Below are 18806 nucleotides of genomic sequence, written 5' to 3'. Positions count from 1 at the left end.
CAGCCTCTGGAGTTTGTAAAGGAGTACGGTTACCTAGGTCAATTACTCACAGGGGACCCTGATCATGAGAAAGAAATTTATAGAAGAATAAAATTGGGTTGGACTGCATATGGCAGGCATTGCCAAATCTTGACTGGGAGCTTACCACTGTCGTGGAAAAGAAAAGTGTACAATCATTGCATTCTACCGGTGCTAACATGTGGGGCAGAAACTTGGAGGTTAAGAAAGAAGCTCGAGAACAAGTTAAGGACCGCACAAAGAGCGATGGAACAAAGAATGTTAGGCCTAACGTTAAGAGACGGGAAGAGAGCGATGTGGATCAGAGAACAAACAGAGATAGCCGATATTCTAGTTGACATTATGCGGAAAAAGTGGAGCTGGGCAGGCCATGTAATGCGTAGGATGGATAACCGGTGGACCATTAGGGTTATAGAATGGATACCAAGAGAAGGGAAGCGCAGTCCAGGACAGCAGAAAACTAGGTGGAGTGATGAAGTTAGGAAATTCGCAGGCGCAAGTTGGAATCAGCTAGCGCAAGACGGGTAATTGGAGATCGCAGGGAGAGGCTTTCGTCCTGCAGTGGACCTAAATATAGGCTGATGATAATGATATATATATATATATATATATATATATATATATATATATATATATATATATATATATATAAAGAGAGAGAGAGGGGGGTGAAAAAGAGGGAGGAGTGGTGGGGGGGGGGTTGCCAGCGGGGACCCCCCCCCCCCCAAAAAAAAAAAAAAAAAAACTTTCTGGCTATGCCACTGCACTGCAGTGTATGGATGCCTTCTGGTAAGTCTGTTGGCTTGCATGTGTGGTAATTGCTGCTGTGTGCCACATTCTCTGTGACAATATTGTTGTAGGCCACGCTTTGCCAGCTGCTTTTTTTGTTGGCACTCATTTGGCTGCCCCTCTTGCCCTCACAGTGGTGGCCTGAGCAACCTCCTGTACTACTGCTCTCTGCCTGAGACGCACACGCCCTTGTACGGCGAGCCTAGCCAGGTGCTGATGCGCATGTACGGCCAGATTCCCAGCGAGGGCAGTGACACCACTGTCACTGAAAGCGTCATCTGTACTCTGCTGTCAGAGCGAAACCTGGGGCCCAAGCTCTACGGGGTTTTCCCGGGAGGACGCCTTGAGGAGTACATTCCTGTAAGCTGCCACTTTTTCTTTTCCTGTTTGATCTTTGTGGTGTTTGTTCCCTGGGTGCAGCAGCTGGTCAGCCATTGGCAGGGTGACCAGGTGATGGTGGATTCGGGCCAAACCACCTTTCCAACAAAACCCAGATTATAGGTGCAGATAAAAAAAAAGTAAGAATCTTTGTGAAAATTTGTTGCTGTTCAGCACCTACAGATTACATACACCAACCAGCTACCAGTGTTGCTTAACTTCACTCGCTTTGTTGTTTATTTAGGACTGGCTCATGCATTGTGGTGATGTATGGCAAGAGACAATAGCTGTGTAACACTAGAAAATAAAGTGCTTAGGGGCTAAGATGTTTCTCACAGGCAAGAAGAGGACATTGTCGGCACATGGTGCACCAAAGACAACTGTTTGCTGTGATAGCTTCAGAACAAGCAAAATTCTTTTTCCAAAGAGTCTGTTTTAGGAGTCCACCTTGTTGGAGTTATATTTACACTTTGTAACAGTATATATTTCCATACATATTCTGGGAAATGGCTGAATTTGTTATAAGCATTGAGGTAAAAATACTTCAAAAAATGCTAGTGACCATTATTGATTAGGGTGCCACGTTGTGGGAAAGCAGGTACGGTGATAGCTTTTAGGCCGCTCTTTCAGTTTACAAGTTTGCACTGGAAGTTGCATAAATGAGCGAATATACCACTGTAGGCTACCCAAAAATTGTACGATTTGAAAAAGACTTGTAGTACTTGTGAAGGCAGAAATATGCATGAAATTATTTATTTTTTGGACAAGAATGGTGTGAACACCAACAAAATGCAAAGAGCTGTGACAAGCAGCTGAAGAATTTCAAGAGCTCAGTGAATATTACAAGCCGAAGTTTGCTTTAATAAGCTGATCTGGGTCACCCTGGCTTTTGGCAACCTCATTGAATATGGGCGGTCCATGTTTTAGCCGGACGAGTCCACCAGCCAGCTGCGAGAGAAATATTCTGGATAACAGCAGATGGCACAAGCCCTTGGAGCCAAAAAGTTAAAAAGATATTGTTATTGACAATTTAGTCTACTTTTGCACTTGTCGATCATCCAGTGGATCATGTTCAAGCCACAATATGTATTTATGACAATTAGCGTTCGCTTCGTGTTTTTTTTTTTTTATTGCGATAGCAATTATATGGACACTCAAAAGCAGATTTCTGCCGTCGCCGTAGCCGTCGCCGTCGCCGTCGCCGTCGCCGTGAGGTTCCGTATGACGTCATTTGGAGAAGAAATCGTCGCCGCGCGCCGAACGCTGTATGTGCGAGTGAAAGGGCGCGTCTTTCACGGGGAGTGAACGCACGGCGGAGAACAAACGTGCGTTCTGCGCCGTGCTCGCTTAAGGGCTGCAGAAGTAGGCGTCTCTTTTCTCCTTTACAATCACCATAAATGTTGAGCAAACGCACATTCTTCCGACGCGCGAGAAGCCGTGGGGGAGGGGGAGGGAGGGGAGGCGACGTTTAGCTGCGGCACCAAGTGCCTTTTTATATCACAGGCTCCGGCAACAGTCACCAACGCCGCACGCATTTTGAGCGAACGCAGGCAAAACGCCGATGGCGTCGGCAACAGTTCTGCGTGTTACCCATGCTGCTGCATGTCCAAGTTTATACAGCTGATAAAGCTAATATTATTACTCCGTATAGCTCTCTACAAGTTTGCTATCGCAATTGATGCTTCGCCTTTCAGGTGAAACTGCGACCACTTTTTTTCAACGTGTAAATTTTAGCTCCCAGCAAACTTCTGAAAGTAATGTGGAGATGCTAAATATTTAACACAATGTTGCAAGTAGGTGTTTAAGTTGGAAATTGAAGCATGTAAACATTAGGCTTTTTGCCAGCACTTTGTGGCTGCATTTAAAGCACCTGTAAACTTCTCCATAAAGCAAAACAGGAAACAATTATACTCTGAAAATTATTTGCAACACTGTCTTCTTTGTACTCAGTGGTAAGAGACTGAAAGTATTAAATTTCATTTCTGAGTATTGAGTGACCTCGAATTTAATGAACCTGCTGAATGCTAATTTCTACAATAACTGATGAGTAATGATTGTTAATCATTATGATTATGTACATATACGAAACTTTATCGATGAGCTCAGTTTCATTGCATTGGACAATAAAGCAGTTATTGTATTTAAAATTATTGAGCAGCATAAACAGAACTTTCATTTTGGCTTAACATAAAGTAGGGTAAACATTCAAAATATTTCAAATGGCAGAATCAACAGTGCAGTCATGAAATTCACAAACCATTAAATCAACACTTTTTTCATAGTGTAACCGCCCTTAATGTTATACATTCAACCGACTTGTGATTTACTTTTTGCATGCAAAGCTACAAGAACACATTTGTTCACATCATAGAGGTCAGAACGGTGTTCTTGCAACACCGAACACCAAAAAGTTCAAAAAATATTGTAATTGACAATTTAGTCTACTTTTGCACTTGTCAATCATCCAGTGGATCATGTTCAAGCCACAATATGTATTTATGACAATTAGCGTTCGCTTCGTTTTTTTTTTTTTTTTTTTCAACATGTAAATTTTAGCTCCCAGCAAACTTCTGAAAGTTTCTGGTTCTGGTTCTTGCTGTTGCAAGAACCAGAACCAAGCACCTGACTCTTTGTGAAGATTTTGCTTTACCATTAGATGTTAGACTATATCATAGCTTGGTGAAAATGTAATAATTCAGTACGAGCACTGCCCTAAAAAGCATACTGCGCCCACCTTCTGTGCCTCTGCGCACCAATATATCATTTTTGATGGACACTGATATTCAAAGAAGTTTGCCTCTGTCCTGTTCACAGAAATGAGCAAACATAATTGGCTGGTGCATATCTATAAAGATACTGTACAAGTTGGATAGTGGTGTATTTCCACGGTGTTCTTAGGTTGTCATTTACTACAGTTGCTATATATTTATTAACCTTAACCATAATTGCATGCACATTTGCAGTGTTAACTAACTCCCTTTGTGTTTACATGTGGCACGGTGTGTGAGTGCAACTTGGTTGCGTACAGGGCTTGTGCTCTCACTTGGATCCCCACGAAATCTATCCTCCAGCAGCTATCAGTGGCGTACTGGCCAAAATGGTAGAAGCGAATGTGTCGGTTGTGTTGCAGTGTTGATGCACTGGTCACCAGGGGTCTTACGCTGCTTGTTCTGTGACATCAATGATTGGGCAGTGTTGAACAACGTATGCAGAACATGTAATAGTTTGCTGTGTGGTAGCTTAGCAGTGTGCCTAATTGCCTAGTCGTTAGGCACTACTAGTTGGTAGGCTTGTGTGGTTGAAGTGCCTGTGTTTGTACCTACCAATCTCGTAATCTGTGTAGAAGCTACAGCCTTAATGGGATAGGCCAGCATTGGTGCCACCACAGAGAAAAACTTAACATACCCTGTTTACAAGTGATACATTACACTCAAATGCTAATGAGAAGAAAATTTTTGTTGCATTTCAATAAAAGTGAATGCAGTCTGGATGAAAAAGTTGGATTTTCCTAGCTGGGTGCCCATGTGTGTGAGCTTTTGACTCAAACCAGGTAGTTGTAGCATTAGCAGAGCTAGACTGCTGAGAATGCCGATGAAGCTGCGCATGAGATACTAGCTGCAAGATTTTTGTATTGTGAATTTGAATATTGAAGTGCGCAGTCCCTTCAGTCATGTTTCCGTGCAACTATGTCATCCTTTTCTATTGTGAGGCTTGGGCTGGGCAGGAGACATTGAGTCTTGATAAAGAAAAAAAAACAGTTTAATAACGAAATGATTACAACTCAGAGTGGTGGTCAGATATTTGAAACATTCGATATGTAGAATGTGTTGCACCATCTATGGCAGTATGCCCCGCTATGAAGGAGCGCAACTGGCAGCAAAGACAATCAGTTAGACTATAAAACAAACTTTCCAAGGTAGAAGGGTAATCAAACGTACTATGTTGATTTAATGTTTGCTGTCAGTATCTCTTTTAGGGCAGCCTTGTTCTTATAACTATTTAACTTTTTTTACATTATTTGATGAATTTGGCACCATTTGCAGAGTAGCATCCACTGCACCTTCTGATTTGAGAGCAGATGCGATGGCTGCAATTAAATTGTTTTTCTTGGATCTCGTACTCCGAAAAATACTGTGGTTGGGAGGTGCGTAAATTTAATGCGCTGCAGGGTAAGTAGGTGCAGTCGATGTCTCTACACTTTTCAGCATAACTGAACCAGCCCATTTGCTTCCACTGCCTGTACTAATCGCTGCATGGAACTGGCAGAGAGCCCTCGTGAGGATCAAAGTCAGAGTGCGGTCCTGAATAACTTTACAGGATTGGTCGCAGCTGGCCGTGAGAGAAGAATGGCGAGAAGTGTCGGGGTACCGGCCTACCTCTGGAGTAATGTTTTCACTAGTGTCTGGCATGTATGTGCATGCTGTCAGTCACTCTTGCTGTTTTTCCACTTGTGCAAAAGCTGTAGGATGGTGCAATTGGCAAATCTTTTTTTTTTCTTTCTTTCAGTATTATTGTTCTGTAAATATAAGTGGTGAATACGTACACAGCTTTGCAGTGGCAGTTAATGAGATACATTCATTCTCTTCTTACCTTTAAAAGAATACTGACACAATTTGGATAGCTGTTGACTTCATAATTATGGCGTGAAGCCTCAATTCCTTGAGAGTGCAACAAATAATTAAGTGCAGCACCTTTTCCTAAAAACAGTTCTATACGCATTCTACGTGCAGTATGGCTTTGGACGTGGAGATGGGGACGATATATTTCACGGAAACAGATGGTAGAGCTCAGCCATATCACAGACCACCCATGCATGTACCGGTCAGCTTGGTGCAGCAGTTATTGGTCACACAATGATCTTTATAACTGTAAAAGCTGGCTGCGGACTACCATATTGGCCTTTCCGTCCTTCTTTGCTTGACGCTTTTGCTCATTCATCACGGGTAAAGCCTCGTTTTCTGCTGTCGCTTCTCTTGAATTGCAGGGGCATTCTTCCTTTCACCTTTCCTTCCCTCTTGGTCCCAGTGAGTGCTTAACGAACTCAGCTTGCAGCAGAACGGTCCTCATTAGTGTGTGTTTATGCGAGACTAGTGTCAAGTATCTGTTATGTACATGACCGCCAGCTTTATGTCCAAAGGCATGCTGCACTTGGTGCATGTTTTAAACTGGTCACCTTAAAAGGTTATGTAATTATTTGCTATGCATTGAGTAATTGAGACTTCATTGCATAATTACTGATTTAACACTTACCTTTAAAGAAAACATGACAGAAAAAAAAGTTTTGCATCAGTACTTCTATAAAATTATTGTTTGTTAACAGTTGTCGAAAGCTGGTCAACTAAGAGAAGTATTATGTGTGACAACATTACTGTTGGATGCATGATGGCACAGTGGTGTTCAAAAGATTTTTTAAAATTGCACGGGTTGGTGATGGTTAATGATAATGGGCAGAGCAAGCCACGAGGACAGAACAAACGAGAATTCAAATGGGATGAGCGCTGAACTTCAACTAAGCTTTAGTAATACTTTGTATATGAAGAATGCTTGGTTAAATGTAAACATTTGTATTTTTATTTAACCAAGCGTTTTGTGTCAGTAAAGTTTGCTGAAATTCAGCTCTCATCCCACTTTAATTCTTTCTTCCTCTGTCCTCATCGTTTATACTGCCCGTTATCATGTAACAATGTTATTGTTTTCATTTAACTTTTTAGAACACTTACTTTTAGTGTTAAATTGATTGATTCCACTTTGAAGGCCACCTTATGTGCATCTGCAAAGAAAACTATCTGTGTCACAAATGCTGCCCCACATTTTGCTTGCATAAATTGTATCTGTGTATTAGTGGATCATGTTACAGCATTCATCAGGCTTTTCTGCAGACAACACTGGGATATTATTGAGATAAGTGTCAGAGGGTATAAACCCTGTTATATGAGTTATCGCCCATATCTAGATATCACATGCCTCTTTTATCACAGTAATCATTTTCATGAAGTACACTGAACTCTCCAGCCCACTCGTGCTAGAACAAAAAACTTGCACACATATAACTTACCTTGGTTTTTTATTATATTTATTAAAAATTCTCTTTCACTACTTTACTATGCTTAATTTTCTTGTTTTTTCTGTTTATTTTTGCTTGTGCTCCATTCTGTGAACTCGCAAGTCATTGTCATAATTTTAACGCGATAGTGTTTAGGGCCCCGTGTCGCAGAAAATCCGGCGTCGGCAACCGGCATATGACCACGGGTGGCGGAGAAAATCATCCAACCACATCGACCGTGCAGGCTCTCCACGTGGTGCAAGGTTTTGGTGAACAAAAATTGAATTTCTTACAGTGAAATCCGTCAGAAAAATGGTAAAGTACAACTTTACCATTCGGCGTCGGATTCGCCGTCGGATTGTTTACCAATCGGCATCGGATTGTAATTTGAATGTACAAGAAAACCTAATTCTGCTACGAGGAAACTCAAACACAAACCCCTTTTCCAGCATTTCTACCAGACCTGCTCGCGTTCGGGCAATAGCAAACAATTAATAAAATAATTTTAAAAAAGGTGCTATGGCCTTCACATTGTAATATAAGACCACTTATATTGCCCCTGGAAAAAGTCTTTCGAGCAATGAATTTGAGTTTAAAAGCGAAGCCGACTTTAAGGCGATCAGTGTAAGCTTGGTCTTTATAAACTGGCTTTCCTCACGTTCAGGGTTGCTGTAAATGAAGCCTACTTGCCGTATGCGAACGATGCGATGCAAACGGGTCCCGATAACGCTATCGCGTTCTACTATTAAAGGCAAAGCTTAAGCGTCTTCCAAATTTTTTTATGTATATATAATACGTATATTGCACACTTTAAAGCAAACATTTTTAGGCCTCTATACAGCCATTGACAACTCGTGTCCACTTGCTTGGCGCTCTTCGGCCAGACTGGCCCTTGCGCCATTAAAGACTACAGATTATCATCATCATCACTCTGTGAACTCTTTGTTTAAAAAAACTTAAGCACCACCCCTTCCCTTTTCTTGTGGAAAACTAAAGATTCTAAAGGGGCAGGTAATCACTTGGGCCATACACATTTTCAGAAGGTTGCAGCTGATTGTCACTAACGTAATCTGGCACTTTTATATTATATTCTTGTTAATTATCATGAGAACTCTGTAGAGAGCTGTAGCATAGGTTCTGGCATATTCTAGCTTTGTCAGTAGATGCTAATTTTACTTTTGCTAGGTACTGTTCAGATGTCCTTAAAATGAATTACGCCTAATGAGGATTGCATGTGCCAGTATGTTGTGTGCATGCCATATCCTTAGGCACTAGAAGCTTGGGATTTTAGGTGCCACAAATCGGTGCCTCTGTATTTAAGGCACCAAATTGGTAAAAAAAATAAAAACTGGTTTTATAAATTTTGCCAGATATCTATTGTGCTGCTTACAGTGCAGCCAAATTCATCTGCAAACTATGAGGTGTTCTTGTAATTCAATTTCTAGGAAACTATGAAGGATGTTTACATTACCTGTGGTATTCATTGGCATATTTCTTTTTTATTACTACACACATTTCCTATTTATCTGCAAGCATTTCGATTTATGTAGATAGGATTCTCTTACATTGTCTTTGAATCATTTGGGAATATGTAGTTTGAATGGTTTGAAACTATGGCTTAACAAAATTTTCATTTACTGTAGCATAACGATCAGATATCATGCAGTAAATGGTCAAGAGAATAGGATGAATGCAGCAGTGCAGTTAAAGTGGGGCCATTGCAACACCTAATTGACAGTCTGCTCACTGCGTTACAGAATGACCAATTGCATACACTTCATGTGAGTGGCCTTGGTATCCTTCTTCTGTGGTCCAGAAGTGCCACAGTGATAACCTTAATTTCGTTCATGTCTGACAGCCCCTGTGGAGTTTGTCTGGGATAGCGTAATGATTGCACTGAAGGAGTTTACTTGGGTTGGACATGGGTGAATGCACTACAGGCTGTTTTTCAAACACACATGACAGTCGCTGATTTGTTTTAGTGGATCTTTGAACCTTCTGCCACTAAAAATTTGATCACAACACATTGTTCTTCCCTGTAGTTGACAATCCTGACACTGTTTCGGAGAGCACTGAACACAAATATAGCGAAACACATCTGGCACCACGCAGCAGGCATTTGTTGTTTAGTTTACAATATTTAACAAAACTGACTTTCTGCTTTGGCTTGTAGGAACATAAATGTGGATATTTAATGGATGTCCTTTGTATATCTGTGGCAATAAAACTGGCAGAGTGCTTTTTGTAATGTGAGAAGGAAGTCGGCTGAGGCAATGCAGGCAATTAATATATCATCCCACTGAATAGCTTGAAACTTGAGAGACGATGTTCAATTGTGTATTTCGAGCAAGCGTAGGTTACAAAAAGAGAGTGGAAAAGTTGGCAGGCAATCTGCATTTCATAGTTAAACTGCTCACTTAGAACATCACATGTAGCACCACCAAGTGTGACAACACAAATTATGGTGGACTGTTCATTAGAAAAAGACAGTCTTTTTTTATTATAGGGATTATGTTCATAATGGCCACATTTTAGTGGGGCCAGAATGCAAAAACGCTCGTACACCACTGACCAGGACAGTTTACGGAGCATGAGATTAAAAAAAAAAAATTATCAAAGTGGAACCTAAAGTACCCAGTATTGAAACCCAAAGTGTTCTCTTCTGTATGTGACTGTCACATTGTAGCTATGCATCCAAAACTGAATAAGAAAGCTGCTCATTTCATGCTCAAAAAGATTTTGCGGTTGGCTGTACTGGCAGTCTGGTTTATGTTAAGCAACCCCAGCTGGTCAAAATTAATTTGGTGTCCTTCTTTAGCATGTTCCTGTTCGCTTTTCAACTCAAACACCACCCGTCTTGTAATTTGCAGAGGGAGTTAAGATGTAACTGAGAAAATAATAGAATGGCCGTGATCCATGGTGGAAAGCTGTTCAGAAATTTGGCGAGCAGTCTTGTGCCAGCAGTTGCTTTATAGCATAAACATTAGTGTAGGGTAGAGAGACATTATCTTAAGATTAAAGCTTTAGGCTGTGCTTTCTAGGGAATTCACTGCATCTGAAGAAGTAATAAAAATTTCAGCAACACTAATAAAGTATTTTCTTAACTTTCTGAACAGACTTGACTACAAAAACTTAATTTGCAACCTTTCATCACAAAGCTAGGAAATGTTATTTCTTTGAATTGATAAGCAGATGGCCTGATTAAAGAAAAATTTAATAGTATTGCCATGTATATGAACATTCTTTTACATTTTGCAAAATATGTTCAGACTACGGAAAATTGCGACCACTTATATTCTCCGCTTATGATACTTCAGTCATTATAACATTGAAAGATCTTATCATCGATTTTCTTGCGAGATTTAGCACTTGTGCATCGCTGACATTCTATCCTGCATGCACATGTGCATAAAGTCAGTGCTCCGACTGTCACAACATTGTGTGTGCTATGTGGCCTTACAGGTTAAGATTTGAGAGTGCGAGCCATCAGCTTCATTTCTCTTTGTGCTGAACCCTAATTTAAGTCTCGGGCGGTCCAGATAGGATACATATCGGTGAAAACGTTTTGTGGCTTTTTGTATCCTACAGACCAAGTTGCATGTGTGCTCGGTGTCAAATGCCAAATGATGTCTTCCGTTGCTCTCGAATGGTTGATGCTGCCAGCACCAGCCTAAAAAACATTTTTGCTCAGCGTGAGTATTCTACATTCTAGCCAGCGCGCACGACTCGTTCTAGTGAACATGGGCAGAGAAATAAAGCGAATGTCATACTTTTATGCGACTACGGAGATGATTCAAGATTGTTAATGAATGTGAGACATAATACTTGAAACTATGATCCACACGTGAAAGATTGCCCCCTGTCCTTCGTGTGTTAGATCATGTGTCATAAATGTGCCTACAAAAGGGGATTTCTGATAGGTGTTTCTTGTCAGAAGCCGCTTTTAATCACGGATTGTCTTAGTGTGGTTTGCATCCTTGTAGTATGAGGGGGCAGAATTTAGCTTCTCCGTAGTTTGGTGTGAAAGCCGTAAACAATACTTGGAAGATTACCAGCTGGCTAATCGCATGACGAGATCGTTACAAGCGGTCAGTGTTGCCAGGTTGTAACAGCTAGTGTAAACCAAAAAGTCAAGATTGCCTTGAAAAGTGAGACTATATAACATGCTTTCACTCTTTTCATTAAAAAGGTGGTGTTTGACAAGACATTTAGGTGTTTATAGGAACTGTAAGAGCAACGTGAAGCATATAGTTGACACCCTGGCTGTACTTGTACCTAAGATCAAAGGCACAGATGCGATGAAAGAACCAGGTATTTACTTAAAATGTAGTCGCTAGTGGTGCGTCAGGCCGTCTTACCTTGCGATTGCTTCCATTTGTAGAAAGTTACCGGAAGGATTGTTGGACACAGTTGCAAATTAGGTTTGGTGGCAGTGTTTGCACTTATTGAATGCAGATTGCAGGTAGTCGTGTATCCTCCTTCTAAAATTTTCGGAAAGCAAGTTTGAGACTAAACAAATTCTGCTAATAGCTTTCTTGTTTTCTCGCATTACAGCCTACATATACAATGAAGCTATTTTAACCTCTCAACCTTTCACATCTAATGTCCCCAGCTAGAAACCAGCATGATAGTGTCTTGGTTTGCACTGTGAAAAATGTGCCCCCAAAACATGCTGTGGGAAATATCCCTTTTAAGGTGCTTCATCAGGATGCTGACTTAGAGCTTTTCCTTTGGACATTGTGTTCATATGGTGCTGCTGTGTATAATAATGTAACCATAGCATTCTTCTGTGGTTCCTTTGTGAATGTGTCTGCTTTGAAGACAGAGACCAAGACTCTATGTGGCAGTTTGAATGTTCTAAAGCTTTCACCAAGAGTTGCTGGCATTGTCAGTTTTTCAACAAGAGGTCCTTGGTGTTTCCAGGCACGGGCATTGACGCTCCAGCAGTTGAAGGACCCGGAAATATCACTGCTTATCGCAAAAAAGTTGGCAAGGGTCCATGTACTGCAAGCCCCCTTGGTCAAGGAGCCCACCTGGCTTTTCAACAACATGAACAGGTATTGACCTCGCTTTGGCTCTTTTTGGCCTTCCTTGGCTCTTGTGCCAAAAAAAGAAAATATGGATCATCATCTATTGTCCTTGCTGCTTCCTCTTGCGTTTAGTTGTTTGGTTGGAACATTAGAATGGTACAAAAAGTGGCTATGTGACTCGTGACAGATGTTGATGGCAACAGATAAGTGTGCCACCTTTAAAGGGGCCCTGAATCACGTTTTATTGAAGGCGAGAAATGCATTTGAAGTTAAAATAGACTATTTCAGAAATACTTTACCACAAAAAAGTACTTCAATGTGTTCAGCAGAATCGGAGTTATTGGCAATCAAACGTCCCCTACATAGTGCTTCTGCTCCTTCTTCAGTGACTTGCACTGCAAAGGCTACGGTGGAGCAGGGCGTGCCCACAATGCTCCGCCTACTCAACGTAACCGTGGTGTACAGCTCAAATTTGATTTTGGTTGTTCATGTAGACGCCACTACTTTCGATTTTGGTGCCTACGACGCGCCAGATACGGTTGTCCTCAGCGAGCTGCAATGAGCTCAGTCAGCGAACTCGTGCGGCACCCAGTGGTGGCCGCGGTATCTACGTAGCAGATCGCAGCTACGTGCAACTGTAGTGCGTATGCGCAGCGTTCGCTTTATGCATAAAAGGCCTGAGTACGTGCTCGCGCTCATATGCTCCAGCCTGGCCGTGCTACGTGCTACGTGGTGAGGACTGACTTTGTCCTACATCAGTTTGACCGACGGATAGTAGCCACATCCATCTTGTGCATTTTGAGGCACTATCAGTTGCTCAATACAAAGCGAAGTCTGCCATGGTGTCTAACCAGGAGCAGCCAGGAATGAGCGCGCGCTGGCAAGTGTGCGTGTGGTCCCACCTTAAGTTTTGCATGATTCGAGGCTAGTTGAGTGTTCAAAACTAGTCTAAATTAGTGAGACCTGATGGCTACGATGCCAATAAGCAGGGTAACCACAGTTTTAGTTCCTATATGGGTGGCCGTGGCCAAGCGTGAGTGGACGATAGTTGGCTTTCTCCGGAAGTACGTAATTCTTATCGAAATTCAAAAGCAGATTTTCACTTACTTCAGCCTGTTAATTAAACTGCGTCAATAAATATATACACAGTAACAGTTAAAAGAAGTGCACTGATCCAAACACCCTTCTTGATTGATGTCAGCTGTTGGCCAATAGCAGCCGCATATGGAAATCTGCTATATTACAAAATAAAGCATCCAGAAAAGAGAAGTAGGCTTTTGTTGAAAAGAGAGCGTTTGAGAAAAAGGTGACTTCGCTTGGGAGCTCCTTGCGCTGCGCACGACTGCAAAGTTTGGTCGAGATGTTCACAGCAGCGTATGCTATCTGCAGACTGTGTTCTTTTACCAAGCTCAAGGGGTGGTTCAGGATCCCTTTAAGGCAAAATAGATGCTACTGCCTTAGTAGCATACTTCGACTCGTTGTGTGGAAAGCACATGAATGGGTGACACATAAACCCGGAGTATATGTTGCAGAAACCAGACACCGGCTTGGCCTAAACCAACATTTTATTGCAATTGTCACTATAGAGCTATGATTTATTTTGGACTTGAACATAATTAACTAAAAGTCACTGGGGTAAAAAGAAAATTGGATTCCTTCTTTTTTCAAGATTGGAATGCCAAGCTTTTTTGCATATCCTCACTGTGTACAATTACCTGACTTGTGTCTGCGGTGTTTCATTGCAACTTTTGTTGCTATCTTGTACAGTTTTTTTGGGTCTTATGTTAGACAAGCAATTCTATTCTCCTGTTCAGTGTTTTGTTATTGTACTTTGCCTATCCTGCTTATGCTCCTAAGCCTGCAGTATACAAATAAAGAATTCTGACAGAAGCCATACACGATGATATTCAAAGTTAATGATAGTTTTCCAGTTACTCTCCTGCATACCTCATGCTGTGCTTCTCATGTGGAGAGGTTGCATGCTGGCACTCGCCCTCCTTATCTCCTCCATTGTGTGCGGCATCATCGCCTGCGCCAACTAATTACACACCTCCCTCTCTTCTTTGTGCTTAAGCTTCGTTTTTCAATCTTTACTCTCCTCCTCAATCTTGTTACCCGCTGCCATGTTATGCCTCTCTCAGACGGGCAAATCCAGTGTCACTTTGAGTGCACTTGACCGTTAGTGTCATTTGCAGGTTGTCACATAAAAAGGTTTAGCGACACTTGCTGTAGAATCCACCTGCACGCGAGTGCATTAGTCAAAATCATTTCGCGGCTTCAAAGTGTGTAGCTTTGAAAGCAGTGCTTCAAAAATAAAAAAGTGCTCTATGATGGGTCGAAAAACGAATTCTGAAAACATGCTTTTGAGATTTTAAATGTTACAGCGTCCCTGCTTATGGAAACTGTCATTCTTTCTTAGCCAGCAAAAGCAGTCTTTTTTCTTACACATCGACGCTTCGCCATTTTCAGCACTTCCAAACATACAGTGTGTCATTTGAGTATCGGACACAACGGTGCCATTAACATGATTAATCATGTTAATGTTATTTTGCAATTAATGCATAAGATAAATATATAATGTGCCAGCTGATCTACCAATTGACACACTGAAAGTATCATTGAAAGTACTGAAAGTGTCACTAAATATGTCCATCTAACTGGGGTACTAGTCTGCTATTCACTAACCACAAAAGCTCAGGAAAGTAGCTAAAGAAAGCTATTGCTTTAAAAAGTAAATATAAGGGCTTTGGGATCACCAGCACTGCAGCCGCCACTCTGCTCTGTTGGTGTGTATAGAAAGAAACAAACACTCACTGGTACTTGGCAAACAAACTTGTGGCGATGAATTTGTTTGTATCTGCTGTGCCAGTGAGGTGATGGCAAGTTCCTCACCTGTTATGCACACACACACATGTATGTGCAGGTGGCTCAAGTATGCACGCTCCATCAAGGTGGACACTGTGCCCATTAAGCAACAAACTATGGCTGTAAAGCTGCTGACAACTGACCTTGCAGCTGAAGTCAACTGGCTGAAGTGAGTAGAACTGTTTGTTTATCGCGTGCAGGAATGTGAGGTAGTTGCTGGATTTTCTTGAATGCATGTTGCTGTCAGGTTATCTTTGATGATATTATTTTTGGTCAGTCTAGTGCATTCTGTTTGATTATCCCTAGTAATGCATTACCTAAGGCAAAATTTTTTCGTTTGCAGTTATGGGTAACCAGTCTTAAAATATGGTTTGTGTGAAAAATGTGCACTTATTTTCTGTGTCCTCTGTTTGATTGCATGCATAATCTGATCACCGTTCATTGTTTTCTGATGATTGATCTACTACTGTCTCTTGTATGACGTTATTCTTTATAAAAGCAGGCTGTCCTCCTGTTCAATTTGTGAAAACTTGCTAGGCATTCTGAAAAAGAGTGATGCTTTTTAAAATGGTGACAGCTTTTGAATATCTAGTTATACATGCATGTGTGAACTTTACACTGCAGGCTTCTTGAATGTGTGGGTTAAAAGTTTCTCAGTTGGCAAACATACTCGGCCAAAGAAACATTGCTTGAAAGCTAAATGAAAGAGTACATGTAGATATTCACACGCTTGTCACTGCTTTGTTACTCGGATAGTTTATTTCCTGTATCCTGACTTCTTGTGTGATGTTCACTTGCAGGGATTTCCTAGCAAAGATTGAGTCTCCGATTGTGTTTTGCCACAATGACCTTCAGGAAGGTAAGCCCACAAATTGTGCCACTGTGGTACAGTTCAGATGTCGTCTAACATGGCTGCACTAAGGATGTACTGCAAATAATCTTCAGAGGGGAGTAATGCTTGCTGTCACTCCTGTGCATTGTGTTCACACCAGTACATGGAAGGGTGGGGCAGAGGTGTTACACAGGACAAATGACAGGGCAAAGTGCATTAGTAGGTTAGTTTCCGCACACCCTTATGCACTGCTGATACAAAAATTTGCAGGCTACTGTATGCATGACCTAAGCAATTTTGTGGGCCATACCTTGTTGGGATATGGGGGGAATGCCAACGGCTCTCTGCCTTGGCACACCGAGCCCTGTGTTTGGCGCATGCCTGCCCATCAACCGCGGTCCGGTACAAGCTCGCAGAAACAATAGACAACAACCTTGTGTACACTCGGGAAAGCATTTATTACGGCTGCAACTAACACTTCAAGCAGGCCAGCTAGCTATAGGTGGCATCGCTGAGGGTTCCCTCGAAGAGAATAATACGGTAGGTAAAGAAGGGCTTCTGTGTTATCAGCTGAGGGATACAGGAGGCCGCGGCAAGAACGCGGTTGACTAACCACATGCAGGAATACGGGAGCGGCGGCGGAGCCTTCCGCTATCGCTGCTTGCTGGTCACCAAAGAGACTCGAGTGATGTCAGAGGGATTTCACGTGACACACCCGGTGGTGCTGATAGTGCTTGCGATTCCCGTGCTCTGCCTGTGGAAGGAAAGTTTCCCCTCTCCCCACCCTGCCTGGCATGCGTGCAGCTGACATGGGACCCGAGGATTCTCACAACTTGTACCTATAAATTGTACTTAACTGCAGCATTGTTGGCGAATTTTCGATGAGCAATAACTCGTTTCTGAAAGTCCCAAAGTTAACTGGTGTGAATTTTCATTCTATAACTTGCTCCAATGATGCAACAGAGTCGGAGCCCTTTTCTGATCTGACATTTTTGCTTGGCACAGAGGTCAAAGAGTGCTTCCTTTTGTCTATCCTTGGCTCTCTTCTACAGGAAACATTCTTTTCATGGATGCTCCGGGACCCAAGGAAGAGAACATGGTGTTCATTGATTACGAGTACTGCGCCTACAACTATAGGTAAGTGTTTTACTGCAGTGTGTGCACAGTTTTTCTTTTTCTGTGCAGCCAAAATGCAGATATTTATTGGTGCTTCCAACTTTCGGTCTTCCTTTTATTTGTGTGTATTGGCAGGGGCTTTGACATAGCAAACCACTTTTGCGAATGGATGTACGACTACTCTTATCCTGAGCATCCCTACTTCAAGGCCCTGCCTGGAGACTATCCATCTATAGCGCATCAGGTATGTGTCTGCACCCTTAGCCATGTAGAGTGAGACACTCATTGACCACGGTTGTAGGTACGAATGATAGCTTGCTTAGGTTTGTGCATGGTGCATATCGCTAATAGACATGCTGAAAAATTGATGCATGGAGATGGAAGCTCTTGATTTGTGACCACATGTATCATAGCTTATGATTAGTATCATAGCTTATGATTAGTATCAGCACATTTGTCATAGCTTTTTGAAGTTCTTGTAGCTGCCAAAAAAAATAGTTGCCAAAAACTCCGAGCTAGAGCAGTGGTAGCTGAGCATGTGCTTAAAAGCAATTATAACATGTACATGCTGAGCTATCACTGTGTGAGTTCATTTGCGCAGGACTTCGCAATCCTTTTCTATATACTTGTGACTGTCATGCCTCCTTTATGTGAACTTTGCACACTTTTGGGGTTGAGCAGCTGGCAGTGGTATCACTGTGTTTGCATGGCCATGGATACAGAGCAAAGTGTAAGATTGGGCTTATTCTGTTCTCTCTTCTGTCCCCTCTGGTGTCCTTGCACTGTTAACCTAACGTTAAAGCATGGATACAGGCTCTGCTGTATCGTATGCAGCATATCGTTGAACAGATTAGATAACAAGGAAAGGTTTTCATTTTTGAATCTTACATTTTTTTTCTTGTTTTGCTGTTTAGAGTTAATAGATTTGCAGCTCGGAACAGCTTGCTTTGGGCTGTGAGCAGTAGACTTTCCTTGCTTTGTATGTGTTATGCATGCTGTGACAAGCAAGTGTAAGCAGACCTTCGACTAGGAAGAAAGAAATCTGAAATGTAATAGAACTTCTGATAACAGTGCTCTTACAATGCTGTCATAGAACATTTACAGGCTCACTTATGTCAGCTGTGTTGCTACTATTGTGTATTGCTGTTTCATCTGCATTCATCAACATTTGTGTTTTACATTTCACAAATCAACACACTGTGATTAGTGGGAATAAACAGCTATTGTGGTGGCACAAAACAGCCACTGGACAACTGCTGTCTTGAAAAACTGCAGGCTGATGTAATGTCTCAAGCGTCTCAAGTACTGAAGGATTTGCAGTTGCATAGTCTGTGCAACCAGCATGAAAGTGCCATTGAGGCACTCCTGGCAGACTTGCTCTCTTGCTGAATGACTGAAAGGTGGGCAACATGATGCGGATTCATTGCTATGTCTGGGCAATGAAACTCGACACATGCAAAGGAACATAGAGACGAAGTAAATAGACGAAACATGCAAGGAAATACTAGACACGACATATGTAGACAACAGTGCACATCTTGTCTATTTCATTTCTATCTTTTGTTGTCTGTGTTAGGTCTCCCTGTCCAGAAATAGCTATTAATCTCCTGCTATCTTTCTTGTTTGATTAAAGAGCTTTCCTTGCTCATGACAGCTGCAACTAATGGCTGTCTGTGTGTCCATGCTTTCCTTTGTATTAAGGTCCATTACTGAAGTTTCATATCAGGTGTTTCAT

At 41.8% G+C, this 18806-nt stretch overlaps 1 protein-coding gene across 9 annotated transcripts in view; it reads left to right on the top strand.

Annotated features, from left to right (window-relative positions):
- Nucleotides 1–18806, top strand: part of LOC119450264 (choline/ethanolamine kinase) — a 128318-nt gene that overhangs the window by 100429 nt on the left and 9083 nt on the right. For all 9 annotated transcript variants that reach the window (XM_037713669.2, XM_037713672.2, XM_049665752.1 and 6 more), the window contains 6 exons: nucleotides 942–1167; nucleotides 12152–12285; nucleotides 15182–15292; nucleotides 15924–15982; nucleotides 17008–17092; nucleotides 17207–17315. In XM_037713669.2, the coding sequence (XP_037569597.1) occupies nucleotides 942–1167; nucleotides 12152–12285; nucleotides 15182–15292; nucleotides 15924–15982; nucleotides 17008–17092; nucleotides 17207–17315 (724 nt within the window). The remainder of the gene's footprint in view (nucleotides 1–941; nucleotides 1168–12151; nucleotides 12286–15181; nucleotides 15293–15923; nucleotides 15983–17007; nucleotides 17093–17206; nucleotides 17316–18806) is intronic.

This window comes from Dermacentor silvarum, chromosome 4 (genome assembly GCF_013339745.2).
Source record: "Dermacentor silvarum isolate Dsil-2018 chromosome 4, BIME_Dsil_1.4, whole genome shotgun sequence".
NCBI lineage: Eukaryota > Metazoa > Arthropoda > Arachnida > Ixodida > Ixodidae > Dermacentor > Dermacentor silvarum.
Note: the sequence above shows the minus strand (reverse complement) of the source record. Positions and strands in the feature narration are given on the sequence as shown.